The 19,356-nt window shown below is 37.1% G+C and overlaps 3 protein-coding genes across 7 annotated transcripts; 1 reads left to right on the plus strand and 2 right to left on the minus strand.

The window, feature by feature from the left end:
- Positions 1-346: 346 nt before the first annotated feature.
- On the minus strand, positions 347-916 carry LOC135641395 (uncharacterized). The gene has a single exon (XM_065156753.1). The coding sequence runs from the start codon at positions 914-916 to the stop codon at positions 347-349; it is 570 nt and encodes a 189-aa protein (XP_065012825.1).
- Positions 917-8,862: 7,946 nt separating this feature from the next.
- Positions 8,863-9,192, plus strand: LOC135641396 (putative lipid-transfer protein DIR1). Its single transcript, XM_065156754.1, has one exon. It carries the CDS (start codon positions 8,863-8,865, stop codon positions 9,190-9,192), a length of 330 nt encoding a protein of 109 aa, XP_065012826.1.
- Positions 9,193-9,965: 773 nt separating this feature from the next.
- Positions 9,966-18,021, minus strand: LOC103988662 (high mobility group B protein 9). 5 transcript variants are annotated; one of them, XM_009407265.3, is made up of 7 exons: positions 17,903-18,021; positions 17,299-17,517; positions 15,161-15,239; positions 11,642-11,801; positions 11,447-11,557; positions 10,703-11,064; positions 9,966-10,591 (listed from the first exon to the last, which is right to left on the minus strand). In XM_009407265.3, exons 2-7 carry the CDS (start codon positions 17,502-17,504, stop codon positions 10,223-10,225), a joined length of 1,287 nt encoding a protein of 428 aa, XP_009405540.2. In that variant the 5' UTR covers positions 17,505-17,517; positions 17,903-18,021; the 3' UTR covers positions 9,966-10,222. The 5 variants fall into 5 exon arrangements, with proteins under 5 accessions (XP_009405540.2, XP_009405541.2, XP_018682793.2 ...); XM_009407266.3 differs by having other exon boundaries at positions 17,909-18,014; XM_018827248.2 differs by having other exon boundaries at positions 17,299-17,542; positions 17,903-17,989.
- Positions 18,022-19,356: the final 1,335 nt, after the last annotated feature.

The raw sequence follows: 19,356 nt of genomic DNA on the forward strand, positions 1-19,356 counted from the left end.
CTTATTGAAAATTTGTAAGAGGTTGAGCTGCTTGTAAAAGGTTGTAAGAGGGGTGTTTACCCTTCCATTTCAAGAGACTTGCTAGTGGAAGGTGGGAGCCTCATCGAAGAGGGGCCTCGCAAGTGGAGTAGGTCATTTGACCGAACCACTCTAAAAATCGGCGTAATCTCTGGTTTGCTTTTTATTATTGTCATTTACATTACTGCAAATCTTCTTACTGCTTTAGTTCCTCATTACTCTTTCTGCGCAACTTTAAGAATACGCCTTCAAGTTAAATTTCTCAAGTTTCGTTCTTAACGTACGAAAGATTTTGATTAAAATCGAAGTTTTAATCCGCTGCACTAATTCACCCCCCCCCCCCCCCCCCCCCTCTTAGTGCCGCTCCGATCCTAACAGTCCTCAGCACCGGCGGGTCAGGTCGGTCCATCCTACGCCTTAGTGCGGCGGACGGTTGTCCCCGAGCCGACTCCGGCCTAGCCCTCTTGTGCTCCTCCCGCTTCCCGGCTATCCAAGCCTCGGTCGCGATGAACTGGTTTGCGCGTTGAAGCATCTCATGCATCGCGGTGGGGGATCGCTCCACGAGGGACCAGAAGAACCTGGAAGGTCGCAGGCCTATCATAAACGTCTGCATCAATAGAGAGGGATGAGCGTCCGGTAATCCCCGGATTTGTGTTGCAAAACGATTTACAAAGTGGGAGAGGGGCTCATCCTCCCTCTGGTTGAGTCCGAGGAGCAGCGTTACAGAAGGTTTCGTCCGGGCGTAGGCCAAAAAGTTGAGTTCGAAGTCCTTGACGAGCTGGTCAAAGGAGGCGATCGTCCCGGTCTTCAGGCCGCTGTACCACGCGCGGGCCGGACCTCTCAGAGTGGTGGGAAACGCTCTGCACATCAAAGCATCAGAGGTTCTATACAGCACCATCTGGGCGTGGAAAACGACTACATGGTCTGTTGGGTCGGTGGAGCCGTCGTATGCGTCTAGGGAGGGGAGTCGGAAGTTCGGGGGGACTGTCTGATCCTGTATCTCGGGTGTGAATGGAGATCCCTGGTGTGCATCTTCCCCGAGCTCTCCCCTTGACCCACGAACCTCTTTCTGCACCTCGTCGAGCCGTTGACTAACGAAGCATAGCTGGGCTCGCAAGGAATCGGTGGAGTCTGAGGAAAATGCCTCGGGCTCCGGGCGGCCTCTCGGGTTTGCCGTTGCTCGGTTCCCGAGTGGGGCCGCGGCCTCTCAGGGTGGGGTGCGAGCCAGAACGGGCGGCTCCTGTTGCCGCAGTGGTTGGATCGTAAGCGGGTGCTGCGGTCGAGAAACGAGTGGGATAATGGATTGCACCATATCGGTCATAGTTCGGACTTGATGAGTGAGGTCCTGAAAGGCCTCAGACGACACGGGCGACGGGCCAGCTGGGGCGCCGTCTAGCGGTGACAGACCCGGGTCATTAAATATCTGCCAATAGCGCTCTAAAGTCACGGCGGGGGGTTCGTCTCGAGGTTCTCCGCGCGGGGGGTGTTCCCCCGGAGCTTTGATCGGGTGTGACCCCTCAGCCACGAGCTCGTCTGAGCCAATTGGGCGATCCCTTGACATTCGAGCCCTCCTTCTAGCACCAAAAATGTTGGTGTAAACAACTTTAAGCCGTGGCCTCGGGGTCGACGCGGCTTGGTTCGGGTCTGGATGATGAGGGATCTTCCTGGGGCGGCCCTTGAGATCGCTGAAGTGGTCGATTGCGATGGTCCGATCGAGACGGGGTCGCTGCTTCCTCCGGGAGGGAACTCCTCGCTTGGGCGTCTAGTGGGAGGCCTTCGTCTTCACACCTGTACACAGGTCGGGTCAGGGGAGCTCGGCCCGACCCCTCCGACAATCAAGTTAGTGAATAATCGCAGAGGATTTTTTATCTGTGTTGTGTCCTCCCTCATTTCCTTGGAGCGCGAAGGTTTTTATAGTGAGGGTTACCATTGCCTGATGGTGCCTGCCCGCAAGGAGCAGGATCGTATTTCTGGTAGTGTCTGACATCGATGTTGGCGTGGCGTAAAGGATCGAGCCTGAGCAGGGTGTTAATGTGCCTTGGTCGGCGTTCCGGTCCGCGTTGACCAGGTGTTGACAGGTCAACAGAGGCGTGAGACGTCATCTGAGGCAGCTGACATCACCCGAGTCTTATCGCCATTATTACCCTCATCATGTCTAACGCTATTTTGAAATACATTATTATCTATGATCTTTCATGCTATCATAAATAAAGTAAAGTCATTAAATTAACAACTAGTTAAATCAGAAAATTAGTTTTAAGCATATGAAAAATTAATTCTAAAAAGGACAACGTTGACGTTGCATGACTGCTTAACAACTATTTGAATGTCATTAAATTTAAATCATACATTAAGTCAAGTGACATTTGATCATCAACATTGGGAAATTTTGGGTTTAATTACAATTCCAGCAGGAACGAATAGAGACAAAATTAGGGGAAGGATAGATGTTCCCGTTCCAAGATCATAATGGCAACGTGGAAAGAGCTCGATATGTCCGCCGAATCGTGATGGCTTGATGATCAGTACATTGAACCTGGACATGGTTCTGCAGATTGAACTTACGTAGATGGCCATCGCCAGCTCGACCTTCTCCCTTCGACATTGCTTGTCATGTGCACGCTTTCTTTATTCTCCTCTTACCCTTCGCTGACCGAGTGTTGAACCTCCAAACACATGCGACTACGACAAGGTGAGGTCTTATCGACAATGACTGCCAAGTCCGGTGCTACTGTAGGAAAGATGCAATTCAAAATATTAAGGTCCATATGCTCCCTCCACCTTTAGGAAAGAAGTGCTTATTTGAGCTAGCATTCCACGCAGCTACAGATCCTCTGTCTCATGACAGGCCGAGGATCTTCTAGGCGGCTAATGGGATCTCTCAGCAAAGTGCCTTCGAGAAATCAAGTTGCCAGGACGGAGAGAGAGAGAGAGAGAGAGAGAGAGAGAGAGAGAGAGCATGGCGATCTGGTGACCAGGAACGTTGAGACAGAGAAGACGAAGTGGAAAATAGAGGGTTGAGATAATGGAGATCAAGAGAATATCCAACGTGGTCAATCCAACTTTGGGTTTTGGACTTGCAGCTAGTATTATTTTGGAACTTTTTAATTAAAATATATTTAATTATAAAAATTTAAATATAAGAATGTTTCAATAAAAAATTTAAATTTAAAAAGACTTTCCATATAAGAAAAAAAATGATTTGACTTATCGATCGAGGTGGTATATGCATAATATATATCACCCCAGAGCAATGTGTCAAAGTGTTGGTACGACGATATATGTCAATGACATAGAAATTTTTTTAAAAATTTATTTAAAATTATTTAAAAAATAAAAAAAAAATAGATTAAGAATTTTAAGTTAAGATTGAATATAAATTTTATATAATTTTATCAAAAAAAAATATTCTAAATTTGAAAGGAATTGTGGTATATTTTTTTCAGATTTTGAGGAGCTGCATGTTACGAATTGTCATTCCTTTAATATTAAATTATCTATAAAAATATTTAAATTATTAGATTATGAGTTAAAATTTAATATTCAAATGAATCAAATAATAAATTGATTGATCGACAGATCTACTTAGTTTTACCATAAAAAAGAATGACGAAAATCCATGAGTGGTGGATCGAGGTCTTTGGTCATATATATTTATACATCAATATGCTATTTTCGTTTGATCCAATCCTTAAATTGATTTCGCAACATAATATACTAATACACCATTGCTATCGGTGCATGAATGTGGTGATAGTCATAATTTGATTGTCATAAACCACACTGTCTAAGATGATTTCTAAAATAAGTATAATTGTAGTTTATATTAGTGTGGAGGTTAGAGAATATTAGAATTTTGACTTTCACTATTGACTTATTACTCTATATTATAAGATCAATTGCTATACTACTGTTTGAAGAAGAATAATCAATTATCACCATACTACTATTGGTCATAAGATCATCTATAATATGATGGTTGGGAATATGACAGAGTCCTACTTTTTGTTTACGTTATAATGGTAAAACTAATGCTACTATTTTTCCTTTTGCCTTTGCACACTGGGCAAATGATTGTAATACTTAGGTATGCTTAGGTATCTTTGCCTTTGCACATTGTCTGACGATATTGTCCGACACCTTCTGATATGTTCTGACAGAGAGGAATCTTCCTTTTACTTGGGATGTTGTTCCTCTTCTTCTATTAACTCAGTGATAAAATGTAAACGTTGTGAAGGATCTCTCACCTTATCAAGTAAAGAATCCTTTTGATTCTTTACTGCTTTGGCTTATTCCATCATTGGTTGTGAATCTTCGTTATAGTATTCGAGGTCAATATGATCAATCTCTGATTTATCTAATTTCTTATCTAGCTTGACACATCGAAACCTTAACCATATATTAAAGTAGATATATACTAATTTCTTTAACTATGTATATGATAGTTTATTATAGATCTTTGTGTGAACTAATGCGAATGTTAACTAGTTACGTTTGGGGCCACTCGATGTTGTTGTTTGTGAAAGCACACAAACATTGACCAGTTATATTTTATGCAGATCCTCTAGATTATAACCACCACTTGACTACAAAAAAATATGCAAAGATTTTATTAGCTTAATCAATAATTAATATCAATATGTGTGCAACTGTCTTACTAGGATCCATATTATAATGACATGATATAGCTACAACGTCGGAGAATGAACTGATAATTACTCATAATAATTGGCCCTCTATAATAGTATTAACACTTTTTTAGTAAGAGTCAGTAAATAATTTTTCTTATTATCGGTAATAAATCTGATCATCTTCTAAGACTATTGAAATTGAATTATCGAATATAGATAATACATTATAAGACAAATGATTTCATTAGTAAGAATTTGTAAATGATTTCATGTTCCTTGTATTGTGATTATCTTAGTCCATATGAACTTGGTCTTATGGTTGATGATATGTAAGTATTGATTGGCTTTAAAATTATTTGTGAAAACTTTTTTGATTTTAACTTTTATTGTAAGTAGTATATGTCTAAAATAAAATATTTATGGATATTTCTTCGTATCGATCTTATGGAGGATAACATAAAGTAGTTCAACTCTTGTTATAATTTCATTCACGATTTCCTACGATCTAGAAAAAAGAATAATTTTTTTTATCACTTGATTTTGAATACCTTGAACTCGATCATTCTTGTGATATGATCATTACCTTGAGGCCTTATTTCTTTTGATGGATTGACTTTAAGGTAATAAATTTTATAGTAAAATAAGTAATGCTATGTCAGAGTATTTCATCATTTATATACTTTTGTATCAAGGAATGGACCCAATAATGATCATATGTAAACTTTGTCACTAACGGTGCCTTTACCACATACTCGCTTACTGAGTATAACTTACCAAAGTCCTTCAACATTAGGTTCATGAAGTGGGCTATACATGGAGTCCAAAATAATTTTTTTAATTAATTATAAACTAATATTCTTGAAATTAGCTCCATTATCGGTGACTATTTAGATAATGTATTGTGGCCCAATCTCCTCTACTATAGTATCAATTAGGTTTTCACTATAGTTTGTATATTAAATCTGATTGGAAGTATCAACTAACTTATGAAAAATGATTCTTGTATTCTAATATATAAAAAAAGTTAATGATGCTCATTCTTATAGGTCATATCCAATTATCACATATTAGTATCACTCTATATTTATCTCACTATCTCTCGAAGGATTTGATCTAATATTCACGTCCTCATATGTTATAGATCTCCTTCAGTGTTAAAGATTATATCCTCATTTTAGCCTTTTGGATTGAAGATACCTTACACTCTAATGAACATTGGATTGTGCTCACTGGAATTATAGAAGTTAAAGCGCTTAGATATTATGTTGCCAAATTCTCACTTCTTTTCTTTTGTACATGCATCATTAATTTATGTTTGTTTTGCTATTTATAGATGATATACTTATAGATCAATCTTAATAATATCTAGTACTGACCTCCTATCAAGTCTTATAATAAGAAACTAATTCTACTCTATCTCATTCTATCAATCCTACTTAATTAAGAAGAAGGGACAATTAGTTCCCATTGCCATTGCCATTGCCATTGAGTGAGGTTATTGATGATTCATTGTATTATCATACATGTATTAATTTTTTAATAATACATAAATGTTAACTCTGAGATTCGGATCGATATTATCGTCGAATAGTAGTTCTTATGTAGCCATGTGGTATTCTTCCACTTTCTTGGACTTCTTTTTAATTACATAATTTCTTATTTAATTTAATTTTTTTTGAAATAATTGATAGACCTCTGTTAGAACTTTTTTGCATTTTGTAATACAGAGATAGTCGCTAACCAAATATTACTTCTACCGAGTGATTCTTCCACCTCGATCAATGTAGTCATAATGTTTGCATTACTAATGATGATAGCTTTCGTTCACATGATGAGCATGATCCCAAGCGTCATCATATATTTATTCCTTTGGTACATGTTACTATAAAAATTTATCAAATTAACAAGCTATTATTAGACTTAATTTAAAATAACAAGACTGTGATATATGTAATGAATCATACTTTGCTATTATAAATATATCAATCAACCTAATAGACATTAAATACACTAAATTGATCCAATATATATCAAATTACGATGAGATTATCATTAAATATACTAATCATAAATGTTAAAAACACTAATAAGTCTTTAATTGACTCTTTTTTTTATAAATATAAGCATGTTAAATACCCTAATAATTATTAAATATATAGAATTGACCAAATATAGGTTAAAAAATAACATAATCATAATTAAATCCATAAATTATAATATTAAAAAATTAATTAATCTATAGTTAACCCTATTATACCATTATAAATATGTCAAACACGATTAAATATATAAATTTAAATTACAATAATTTTTCTAATTATGTACTGTTTGTTACAGTACAACATATAACTCTTATTATGAAAAAGAGTTATTACTTTATAATGAACTTTACACAGAGGAACTCATCGTTTATGAAATAACCATAAAAATGATGAAATTCATTATTATTTTTAGTATCATTATAATTTTTTTTATTTTCAAATAAAAAACCTTGATGGAATAAAAAATCATGGCATCATACTGTTACCGGTAGCACAACTAATCTGGAAAAAAAAGTATTATATACTTTAAAATTTTAATGTGGTGAATATCTTGGGGTGCTTTTATTACTTTCTCTAATTGGCGTCCCAAATGGCTCTAGTTTGAACAAGAGGAAACAAACAAATCACAGCATATTTTGGTGAATAACTTGAAGACTTGATTGATATTTTAGAAAGAAGGTGATTAAGTAGGGTACTGCGAATCCAATTCAATGGTAGAGGAGAGAAAGATGGGCGATGGGAAGCTGGCCATATGGCCCGAGAAGCCCGGCTGTGCGTGTCACACGAGCAAACACTCATGGCATCACCATCAGGAGACAACATTATCGAACACCTCCAAATGTCTTGGGTGCTCCACAGTGACTTGGCCAAGTGCCAAGTGTTGTAAGTTTTGGGACACGACGACGTGTGGTCATAAGCTGTAGGTGCCCCACGGTTGGACGTCATCTCAATCATTTGGAGAGGACGTAGCACCTAATCCTTCGATTGCGTCTTCTTCCTTTGGCGCCGACGGCGAAGTCCGGGGAGTTGAGGAGGGCGATCGTCGTGGAGGAGGACGGCAGGGTCGCGACGTTCGAGGAGGCGGCTTTTTATCGACAATCTTCTGTCGATTTGATTGTTCGGCGGTGCTGTAGTTGATTTCTGCGATTGAAGAGAAAGAAAATAGATGGCAGAAAAAGACACCACCTTTATAAGAAAAACTTGGATGTCGAGACTCAAAAAAAAGTTTCCACCTTTGGTTCTGTTCCTGCATGCAGTGTGTTTGCTTGCACCGAAAAGAGAGAGAGGTCAAGCGGTAGCATCTCTCGACTGGCTCAGAATGGGACGTGCAGGGCACGGAGGAAGGCCGCTGCAATACCAGCACACATTAGGTGTTTGTTGTGATCAAGAAATAAGGAAGACGGCACATCCTGTAAATAGTGTTTCTTTTTCCTGTTCCTATGTGTTCTTTCCATATACATGGATCACCAACTTGAACAAAAACTATTAATCGAACCCACGACCACATCGTTAAAATATTATATAATGTGTTTATTTTATTCACTTCCTACACCTGTCAACTTTTGATCTTTAGGTAGAGACGACAACAAATGTTACCAAACAATCCAAGAAAAAAGAAATATGTGATGAGTGTTGTTGTTAGCCTTTTAAAATATTAGAAAGATTTCATGGGGGCTCTTTACATAGTTATCCTTGCAAAGCTTCACCCTTGACATATTTTAATACATTGTTTTTTTCTCCTTAACATGCGTCCAGAGAATTTCTATTGATCATACTATTTATAAATATAAACACGGTTAGAGAACTGATGCAATGCAAATTAATTATGTGAACAAACAAAGATAGATAGATAGATAGATAGGATTACCATGTCAAATTTAGAGTTCATTAATACCAATCAACGCATGCATGTTGAGGTCTTCTTCTCCAAGAAGATTGACATGAGATTCTTGTGTATTTATTATTTATTTGAACTGAATGAACTGAGAAACTTCGCTGTCGTGGAAATAATAAATAGTAACTTTGCTGTACTCCTCGCAAACGGAAACCAGCATTTAAGCTTTCCCAACTTCAAACCATCTCCTTCGACCTCCATGTGTAACTCCAACAATACATGATATGGAGCTCTCTATGTATACCAAGGCAGCGCAGAGAGCCTCATGGCATCAACGATGGAGTCCCGTCAAGCGGCGTTCGCTCTCCTGCTCCTGCTTCTGGTGGCCAGCGCGAGCGGCCGGAAGGTGAAGGTAACTTCGGGGGGCGTCTGCAACGTGTCGCCCGGAGGCCTGTCAGCGTGCAGGTCGGCCGTCAGCAAGTGGTTCCCGGACAAGACTCCATCGCCGGAGTGCTGCGCCGCCGTCGCCACCGCCGACTTCGGCTGCTTCTGCTCCTACATCAAGTCGCCCCTCCTCGGGTTCTTTTGGGTCAGCTCCGACCGGGTCAAGCAGCTGCCCGCCAAGTGCCACGTCGACCGACCTCTGCCCGACTGCGTATCCGCATAGACACTGGTACGTATAGATGTCCGGGTGAGTATACTGTACGTGTGTATCGATCTCGATACATGTAATGTTTTCATTAGTAATATCGATATACGGACGTTCGAATACGCGTGCAAAGATGTTGCTATTCTTGTTCGTATATGCTTCTTCCAATACACCAAATAGTAGGGAAAGGCCTGCTGCAATATTCACATAAGGTAAAACCCATTATATATATATATATATATATATATATATATATATATATATATATATATATACACGCGCACACACACACTTCGGAGGAAAATATATGAAATATGGCAGTATATCCCTGTAAAGCTAAAGATATACAAATATGGCAGTATAATAATACCCATCAATAAACTGTTGGCATTTCTAACGTGTAATGATGCTAAAACTTCAATTAATATTAAACTCCAATATAAAACAATGCCCGCCAGTTTCAAATCTCCAACGCTCTTTGGATATTTGATGCTATATTAAAAATGTAGATTTCATTTCTAATATGTATATTTTAGATATTGAAAAAAATATTTATGGCTATTCAAACCAATTGGTAATGGTTGTTGACTAAACTTAGCATCCTTCTACTGGAACCGAAATAATTCAACTCGGCATACAACGGAGACTACTGATTACAATATAACTTAAAGCTCGATGTATTAACTTAGAATCGAGTGGTCAAGGAAGTCGATGACGACCGATGGCCTCCACGTCCGAGACGAGGCTGTGGAGAATGTTGTGCTAGAAGAAGAGCAGCAAGTAGATAACGATTTAAGCAATAACAAACATATAAACATTAAGCTAAACAACATGCCCGTAGACAAACTGACGGAATCAAGTCAAGTTTACAGTGACATGTGATGCAGATCATACAAAACCCACCTGTCCAGAGTTGACAACTCCGGTTTTCTGTTTTTCTTGCATGCACTGATGGAAGATGGAAGAAAAAAAGAAAACAAAACCAATCTATTCCAGTGATCTCATCGCCTGCTAAAAATTAGCTGCTATGTCAAGTCTCATGCTTAAATCATGCACCGTTCCCCAATTTCTCATCCTCTCTTCTCCGTAACTCGAACCGATCTTCCTCTTTTAAAGTCTCCGCCAAACAAGTGGATTCAATAGCACTTCTATCAAGAGACCTCCCCATTTCTGAGTCGTGTGAACTTTCACCATCAGAATCACTGTCATCAGAACTGAAACAATCCTCATCTGTTACATTCACATCGTTATCAACCTTCTCAGATTTTGTGTCGGTTTGTCCTGCCATCATGGGTTGAACGGGAAGCTGCTGGATTGGCGACAGATTAGTATGTTGACCTGCTTTTACTCTCTCATTGTAGACTGTCATTTCATTCTTATACCTCTCTTTGTCCTTCAAACCTCTCTCGTGATACACCTGAGATTTTAACAAGGTCGATAATGAGTAACTTATCACATTGGACCAGCATCGAGAACCTGCTTTTAGTACTAAAAAAGGAAATCCGAGTATATGTTCTCAGGGTCTTACAGCTTTTTCAGTTTCAGTTAGCCCATTCCACCGGACACCAATGATTCTACTGATTTCTCTGTCTCTCCCAGGATGAAGTGGCTTAAGCCTGGCATGCTGCTCGGCGAAAAAGAAATTGTAGCCACTCCTATTGGGTTTTGGATGATTGGGGTCTAGCATGCTGAGCTTCTTCCGACACCTCCTCTGGCGGGGGCTCCTCAAATTACTCTCATCAGCACACACCAAAGGCCATGGAGCTTGGTCAGAAATATGATAAAGGACACCTTTAAGTTTCTCTGAGCCAACAGTAACTGTCACAAAATAGCCATGCTCGAATTTTCCATCAATTACTCCAACAACGGGAGGATATGTTGGAGAAGAACCTACAGTTGTGAAAGAATCAGATTAGTAATCTTTGCAGAAATGTAAATGTCTGCAAAAAGGTTGCCAAAAGATGGTGATTGATCAATTATTAATAAAAGATGCCTCTTGTTTTCTTTTTCATTTTTTTTTCTTTTCTGCTGGATATTAGCAAAGCATGATGCAGAACTACAAAAAGGAAAAAAAAAAAAAAACCTATGTCAAACTATCACCTTTTTTTGTTCTTTTGATCTCAAGCTTCATGACATGTGAAAATGCTTGACAGTCATATCTCAAAAAAACAGTAACAATCATCTCAATATCTCAAACAATCATTAATGAGACATGTTACTGTTACCTGACTACTGATATTACAGATTAGTAAATGGCTTTAAACAAACTCACCACTGTTTCTTCTTCGTTTGTGAAGAGCAGCCTGAGCCTCAGGATGTGATTTCACAGGTTCGACCAACTTTTGGGATGAAACTGAAGTAGTTGAAGAAGTGTTCGAAGGAACTGTAATTTAAATGTACAGCTTGATGAAGTAAAGAGAAGAGCAGAGAAAAGTTAGAAGTAGCTGACAATTTGACATGTACAAACCATTGGGAAGGTTCCATCCTTGTGAACCAAACAAATAGATCTGCTCATAATGCTGTAACAAGGACAAGTAGTACTTGCGAAGAACAAAAGATGCATTTGTTGCGGTAGAAGGAAAACTAAAAGCAGCAGTTACTTCTCTCCATCTTCTCTCTGCAATTACCTGCATTTAAGTAATGTACTTATTCCTATTAAAAAATTTCTTATGTGCATATAAAGTCTCAATTTAAATCATTATAATTATATAAAAAATTCTTGGACTAACTTATTAAGTTTAAGTTGGAGGGAAATGATGCTCATATTCAGATGTTTCCCTTCCACATGGGAAGAAAATCTTCCAACTTTTTTTTTTAATTTTGCACAATGTGAAAAGTGTACTTGAAGGTCAAATCCTTTGGCTTTACATTGTAGTATCCCATAAATTTAAACTTTATAAAATAATGATATCTTGCGTTATGCAAATCTTTTTCCCCTGGACCATCAGGGAATTTTGGAACTGTTGGTAGCACAATCGTCATTAAATAAAACAATAGATAGCACTTCTAATTGTAAAGTAGATATTTCGGATGTCTCCAAAGTTAATATTTACAAATGGGTATCTTCAAGTTAGGTAGAAGGTAATCTGAAGTTCCTAAAATACTTCAGCATAATACACCAGCTCATTACAACACCAAAAGAGTCTTTAAGCCCCAACTACTTGAGATTGGCTAAATGAAACATTCACATGCATTCAGCTCAGTCAATTAAACCAACTAAAAACTAGGGATGTTTAGGCTGAACAGGGCCAGATTACAGTCAACCAAAAGTAGAGCCAGACTTGGTCCAAGTACAACCCTAGTCATGCCTTGGTCCACATACGACCCTAGTCGCAAGATTTTGCCAGGTTCTATTCGAAAATATTCTTCCAAACTAGATCGAAGGTTAAAGGTTTACCACTTTCATCGAGAGTCTCATATATTGTTTTTATGCCAATAAAAGTGGAGTTATGTTTGTGGCTAAGACACAGAAAGAGAAAGATACAGCTCTATTGATTCTGCATATTGCAACTGACAGAAGAGAAATAAAGCAGAAAATGACTAATGAAAAGACTGATATCATTTAAGCCTGATCGTGAAGGCTAAAGGCTGTCTTGCAAAATCTTTACTTAGCAACTTTTGTACAATAATTTTCACTGCATAAAAATGTTTTACTAAAGGCTTTGGTAAAAGCTTGATCGATGAACTTAGATGGGACTATTGCTATTTATAGGAGTTAATTAAGTAAATTAATGTTAAAAATTCGAAGTTCCCTTTCAGCCAAGTTTTTTCTTACCCAATCTACCACCACCTGTCTGCCATTACCATAATGGGGTAAGAAAGGCAAAAGCAGAGCGTATGTATTCAGGATCTCGTAAGAGAAGATTATGAGAGGACAGTCAGATAATGTCTGATGTCGTAAATGTAACAATAAGTATCTCTATTATGTTTAGTTGTTCAAACATTTCATCCCCCACAATATTCAAATGATGCAGGAGAAGTGCTCTTGTACCAATCTAATGCAGGACGAAAGCATAAACTGGCAAAGAAAATTTTTTCTTAGGTTTTGACAGTTATGTAATAATGAAGATATAAGAGAAAACAATTAAGATATTATACTCAATCTAACTCTGTGATTAACTCCCAGGATGCATGTCTCACCTATAAAGAATGGAACCATATCATCGAGAAACAAATCATTCACACATAAAAAACACTTTTTATTTTCTCAATCATTCTTTGATGTTCTTATTCACAATCCCATTCCCTCTTTCTATCAAACATGGTACAAGAAGAAAAGAAAGACTACAAAAATATAGAAAATACAATAAAATTTTTTATCTCTTGTATCAACGCATATCAATCATTTCTTCTGTCTTTTGATAAGACATTTTGATAATTATTGACAAATAACTTATTGCTAAGATATTTGATTGACAAGTTCTCTTAAAGTTTCCTTACGATAAAATCTTTTTCATGTGTAGAATCTTGAATAAATAATTTGAGACTCCAATCAAGCCCAAAATTTATCTCCCTTTTCATTTGGAATCTTCAATCAAGCTTACAATTTTTGTCCTCCCATTTTATTCAATAAAATAGAATATCAAAATGGTACCACATCACTTGCATAATGTAGTACTTCAGTTTTGTATATTACCTTTCAAGAGTCTAGAACATGGTAAAGATCTAAAATTTTAATTCTTTGGTTATTGCAATATAAAAGAATGTTTCTTTCAGTTTTGATATATAAGTTTCCACTCTATGTAATTGGTTCATATTAGTGTTCTAGCTAGTGGATATCGATTTGCCATCGATGAAAGATTCATGCATCTTTATCCATATTCTACGACTGACTATCCCCATGGATCCATTTCACATAAAATCATCTTTCCTGATAGTATTGGCAGAATGACTACCATTTCAATGTTGCTATTGAGAGACGCCAATGCACAACAGTGTAGACTTTTGAATACATAAAATGCAACAACACATCATGTTGGGCCTCCAATGTAAACTAACATGTATTGGCATCAGCATGACATTGCACACTACAAAATGTTACATTCATGAAACATTAAAAACCCCTCAAGTACGAACTTTGGTACTGTCAGCACCCTCAAATAGAATTTGTGCAGAGGCTTTAAATTACCCAATCTTTCTTATTTTTCATAATTCTTTTTTTGATAGTATGTCATTCATAAATCTCTAGTTGGTAAATAATATAAAGAGCTTATATTGATTATAGTACAGAGACAAATTGGGCTCACCAAACCATGGCAAACCACTAGCTGGGTTAAGTCTATAACTTAATGTAACAATCCTAAGGATTTGAGTTAGGCATGTTTAACAACACTTCCAGTTTCTATTCTCTGATTTTCAAGATAAAAGTTGAGGACATCTAGCATCGAACCCTTTCAATGATATCTTTTGTCTTATGTTCTATAAAATTGCATCTCTTATTTTTAGACTAACACCAAAATCTTGCTAAGCAGGGTTTGAGGTAATTATACAAAGTCTTGTCCTTGCACACAAGGATCACAACTTCAACCCTTCACACCAATTTTATAAAGGAGCAATCTTACTGCACAAACTTCATATGCCTAAGACCGAATTCTTCCTGCATCGATAATTGCAAGAAATAGAAATAGGAAAAGACGAACCACCCCCACCAACAATTTCATAGAAATTGGAAGTGAATAGAAAAATGATCCTGGTCTAAGATGGAAAAAGCATAATCAATACAATATATGCTCCAGGCCCTGTTATCAATTTTGTTGACTTATTTAGCACTTTAAACTCTATATTATTCGGCTTGCAAATATTATCCATAAATAATAAATTAATACTCAGATACTGAAATAAAAGTCTCTTGTATTAAATTTTTTAACAGAAAAACATTCAGAATATATCAAGACATGTTATGATCAAAATAACAAGCAACTAAACTTGTATGGAAATGCAAAAATACGAAAATACAAATAAACTAATTACTGAGCTAGATCCTCACCTTTTCAATACCACCTCGAGAAGTTACTTCAACAAAAAGTCGATGAAGATCAAGACCCTTTCCTCCTATGATTGGGACCCTTGGAAGAAAGAAACAACATCAATCATAATGTTAAAGATAGATTGGTACATCAAGAGCATTATATCACCCAACTAAAATCCTTTGGAAAATGTTAGGAGGTTAAGCTTGACATGCAAGTGTAATTAATAGAGCAGCTTATCTAAATACCATTAGACTGTAGCATCGCACCTACCAAAGATGCAAATTATGGACCTTGTTCGTTTGGATGCATGATTATAGACTCTTTAGTAAGATCAAGTTTATATATATTTTTAACATTTTATCTAGATTTATATAGCATCACATCAATAAGTTCACGTTGAGTTCTCCAACACTATCGATTGCTAACAGAACTAAGACCAGAACACATGGCTACACAAGAGAAACATGAAAATATGCAGAATATGGAGAAAGTAAAATTTTTCACCAAAGCATTCCACACATCATGAGTGCAACTAGTACCTACATCCTGAGTTGATGGGATAAAGAGTAACAAAAAATAAGCATGTTGCTGCAGCAATCCCAAATGACAAAGTTAATCAAAATCTTATCAAGTAAACCTTGTGAGTAGGGTTAAACCAGTTAGAGCACTGTGTATACCAACTCCGGCTCAACTTCAGGACAGTACAATTGTTAGACAACCTATCAAGGGCCTCAACCCCATATCTCGTGTATCCTTCTCAGATGGAATTATATGCCTAACATTCAGTTTGACTGCTATTATTAGTGTCAGTGAGAATCCTTGGATATCTAGGATGACATCACAAAGAAAAATGACATGTAGGAAAAACTAAGTTGCAAGGCACAAGTTGTAATGACAAGTTGAACCATGGAGTTCTCTGAATTGGCATACCAAACTGACAGATTTAGGCTCATCCAACTACTTAAGAATATAAATTATTGTGCATGTGAATCCCTGAAAAACTAGTGCCAATGACTTTAATGACTTCTAACATGTTTTATAAAATTCTTAATTTTTTTCTTGTAAGCTACAGTGGGTTTTGGGTCAATAAACCTTCCCAACAAATTGGAAAGGGGTCATTGGATGCATGAGGGTAAAAAAGCATACAGAATGAGTTTAGCATACAGATTTAAAAACCTTACATCATTAAATAGCAACTGTTGTATCAATTGCAGAAATTGTTCAATATATATCACCACAAATAAGTTATAAAGAGATTGTTTATTGTTTGCCCATGACTACTGACTCGGAGGAACCAAATTGCTGCAGTGAACAAGGACAGAGATGTGGATAGCTGAAACGAACAGCTTGACTTATTCAGAGAACTTTATCTAGAAAACCAAATTGACTTTACCCAGAAAACTTAACTGCCCATGTTTGTAAAATTGAGCACATATAAGAGATGTAAACATAAACAATCAGATACTATAGTTTAAAATGTTTGGGTCCTACCACATATGGCTGACATTTGAAGTCCATTTCTAGTGGCGATATAATTTTGGTGGGAGCAGTTGAATGGAAGTTTGAGCTAGGATATTCAACTCCCAAATCATACAAAAGGAAAAAATTAACAGCATTAAACTTGTGCTTAGTTGTACCAAACCAGCATCCAGCATAATCCTTCCAATGAAAGGTTCTGACCACACTGAATACTGATCAAGATAGTCAAGGTTGCCCACAAGTTTGATCTTCTAAAGGAATAGTTATGTCTGTTTATCATATGCGGGCATAAATTTTAAGTGACCATCACTAGGCAAAGAAGCCCCGGACTTATAGCCGACATATCTGACGAAGCTGACACACTTACAATATAGAAACGGAACCAACACGTGCAAGTGCAGAAAGAGGCCCGTATCTCTCAGTGTATACTGATCTAATGAGTCTAAACAACAGCATAGGGAGGTCCAAGAACGCAATGTTGAAGGGATCAAATGTCAATAAATTTTGAGATTCATAAATAGACTATGCATTATTTTCTTAAAGAGCAGATGTGGACATCCATCAATAAGTTAACAAGACCTAGCACTTAGTCTATATTCTAGGCCTCGAAATTGAAGCAGAGCAAAGTAGCATGAGAGCAAAAACAGGGTTGAGAAGCAGACAAAGCGAGACTCACATGAACTTTGTTCCCATTTCAGCATGCAGCTTCATAAGAGTATCCTTGAACAACTCCGGATCAGCGACGACATCCTCGTACTTGGCCAGAGGCTTAGGGTACGCACGGTAGTTCGCACCAGGCTCCAAACCCTCCTTGGAATCAGACCTCATCACCTCCTTCCTCTTCTCCGAATCCCTCTCGGCAACTCCATCATTCATCTCCATCGCACATCAGTATCTGCACCCAGGGAATAAATCCATTTCTGCATTCTCAGATCAAACCCTCCGAGCAAACATCAAATCGGTAAACCTAAACCGATCACAACAGAAAAGAAGGAAGACGGAGTGAAGCAGATGAAGCACGATTTGCTTCATTTGGGATTATTTTTTGTTTTTCACACATCAATCTCCGCCCCCCCAACAAAAAAGGTTTAAGTAAAGAAGAGAGGGAAAACGAACTCATTACATGGCACACAATAATAAAAGCATTAAGCACCGTTTTTATGTTATCTTCCTCCCCAATCATCCTAAAATAAAAACGAAAAAGAAAAGAAAAAGCGAGCATACACGAAGCAAGCAGAAAAAGGGACATATTATATTATTCTCAGATGGCGAGAGATTACCATTACCGTTACCCAAAGAAAGAGAGGATGAATAATAATATAAGGATGGAAGAAGATGAGGGCGAATGCAGCGACGGATCTTTTTATGGTGTATGAATTAGTAAATGGTTATTATTATTATCATTATTATTAGGGGAAGAAGAGAGAGAGAGGGAGAGGCACGTGGCGGCGAAGGCACCCGAAGCTTGAGCCCGGATTCCTAAGACGCTGCCGAGGGGGCGTACGTTTGGGTGCCCGTGACAGGGACGGACGGACGAGATGGCTCGGCGAGCGGTCCGCCCGAAGCAATCCGAAAAGCCCCATTAATTGTGCGATGCTGATCCATCAAATTAGGGCATCTCGGTGCTTTGCCGTATAATTCAAGATCAGTATAAACATTGAGATATCTCATTTTGGCTTTTGTCAATTTCTATTCAGAAAATTCAGATTAATTACCATTATCCATATTTATGATTTACTACTAGTTTGGTTTTCCACACAAAGATATATAAATATCTTAAAATTTGTAATTATTATAAGTTATTAAAAATAGATTAATGTTACTTCAAAAAACAATTTGATCAACCCATCGAAAGAAACCATTTATTCACAAACAAAAATCAAAATCATGAGTCATACGAGGGGAAGTTAGGTTTAAAAAAGCAAAGGTGTTTGTTGACCACAACCAAAAGTCAAAGCTCCAGTCGACGGAGATAAACCACAATGGCTTATTATAGGAAAGATTAGATTTTAAAGCTCAAAGCGTTCACCGATCTGACCAACGTGCTGCGTGATCACTTCTTTTCCTTGTTTTTTCTAAAGCAATAAGAAGTAGCTTTCGCTAGCTAGTTTCTCTCAAATTAATTTCCAGAGGAATAATAGATTAGGAGAACATCAAATGCAACAATTGAGAATATGTAAGAATAAGAGGAATCAATATCCCAAACGACAGCACCATTCAACAGAAGAGTGGAAGTAGATCTCTAGCAAATATTAGAAATTAATTAATTAATTAGAACTAAGTTAAAACTGCATCGTAAAAGTAAATAAATAAATTAATTAATTATATAATAAATTGTAGGAATTCTGCCCATATAAATGCCTTCCTAATTAATAGATTAAATTACTGGGGCAGTCCTTTTAAGTTGGGATTGTTACCCCAAGTCGATCCTAAACTTTATTGTTAGGAAACTATTATAGTTCGATTTTGGTTAAGATAAAGAATTATTTTGTCATTTATCGTCGATCTCAATAATAAAAAATAAATTATAATTACAATCAACTTTCTTGTCGTTATTGTTTTTAAAACACATATGACATTGACATGGAATAATAAATTTTGAAGATATCAACTGTATTATTAAAAGTCTCAACTATTAAAAGTAAGCTCTTATGATTAAATCGAAATATTTGCCAACACCTTATTTTGTAGACTTTGACAAATAAATATATAAAAAATGTCATTTTTAATGAAA

Source organism: Musa acuminata, chromosome BXJ3-6, assembly GCF_036884655.1.
Source record: "Musa acuminata AAA Group cultivar baxijiao chromosome BXJ3-6, Cavendish_Baxijiao_AAA, whole genome shotgun sequence".
In the NCBI taxonomy this organism is placed as follows: Eukaryota; Viridiplantae; Streptophyta; class Magnoliopsida; order Zingiberales; family Musaceae; genus Musa; species Musa acuminata.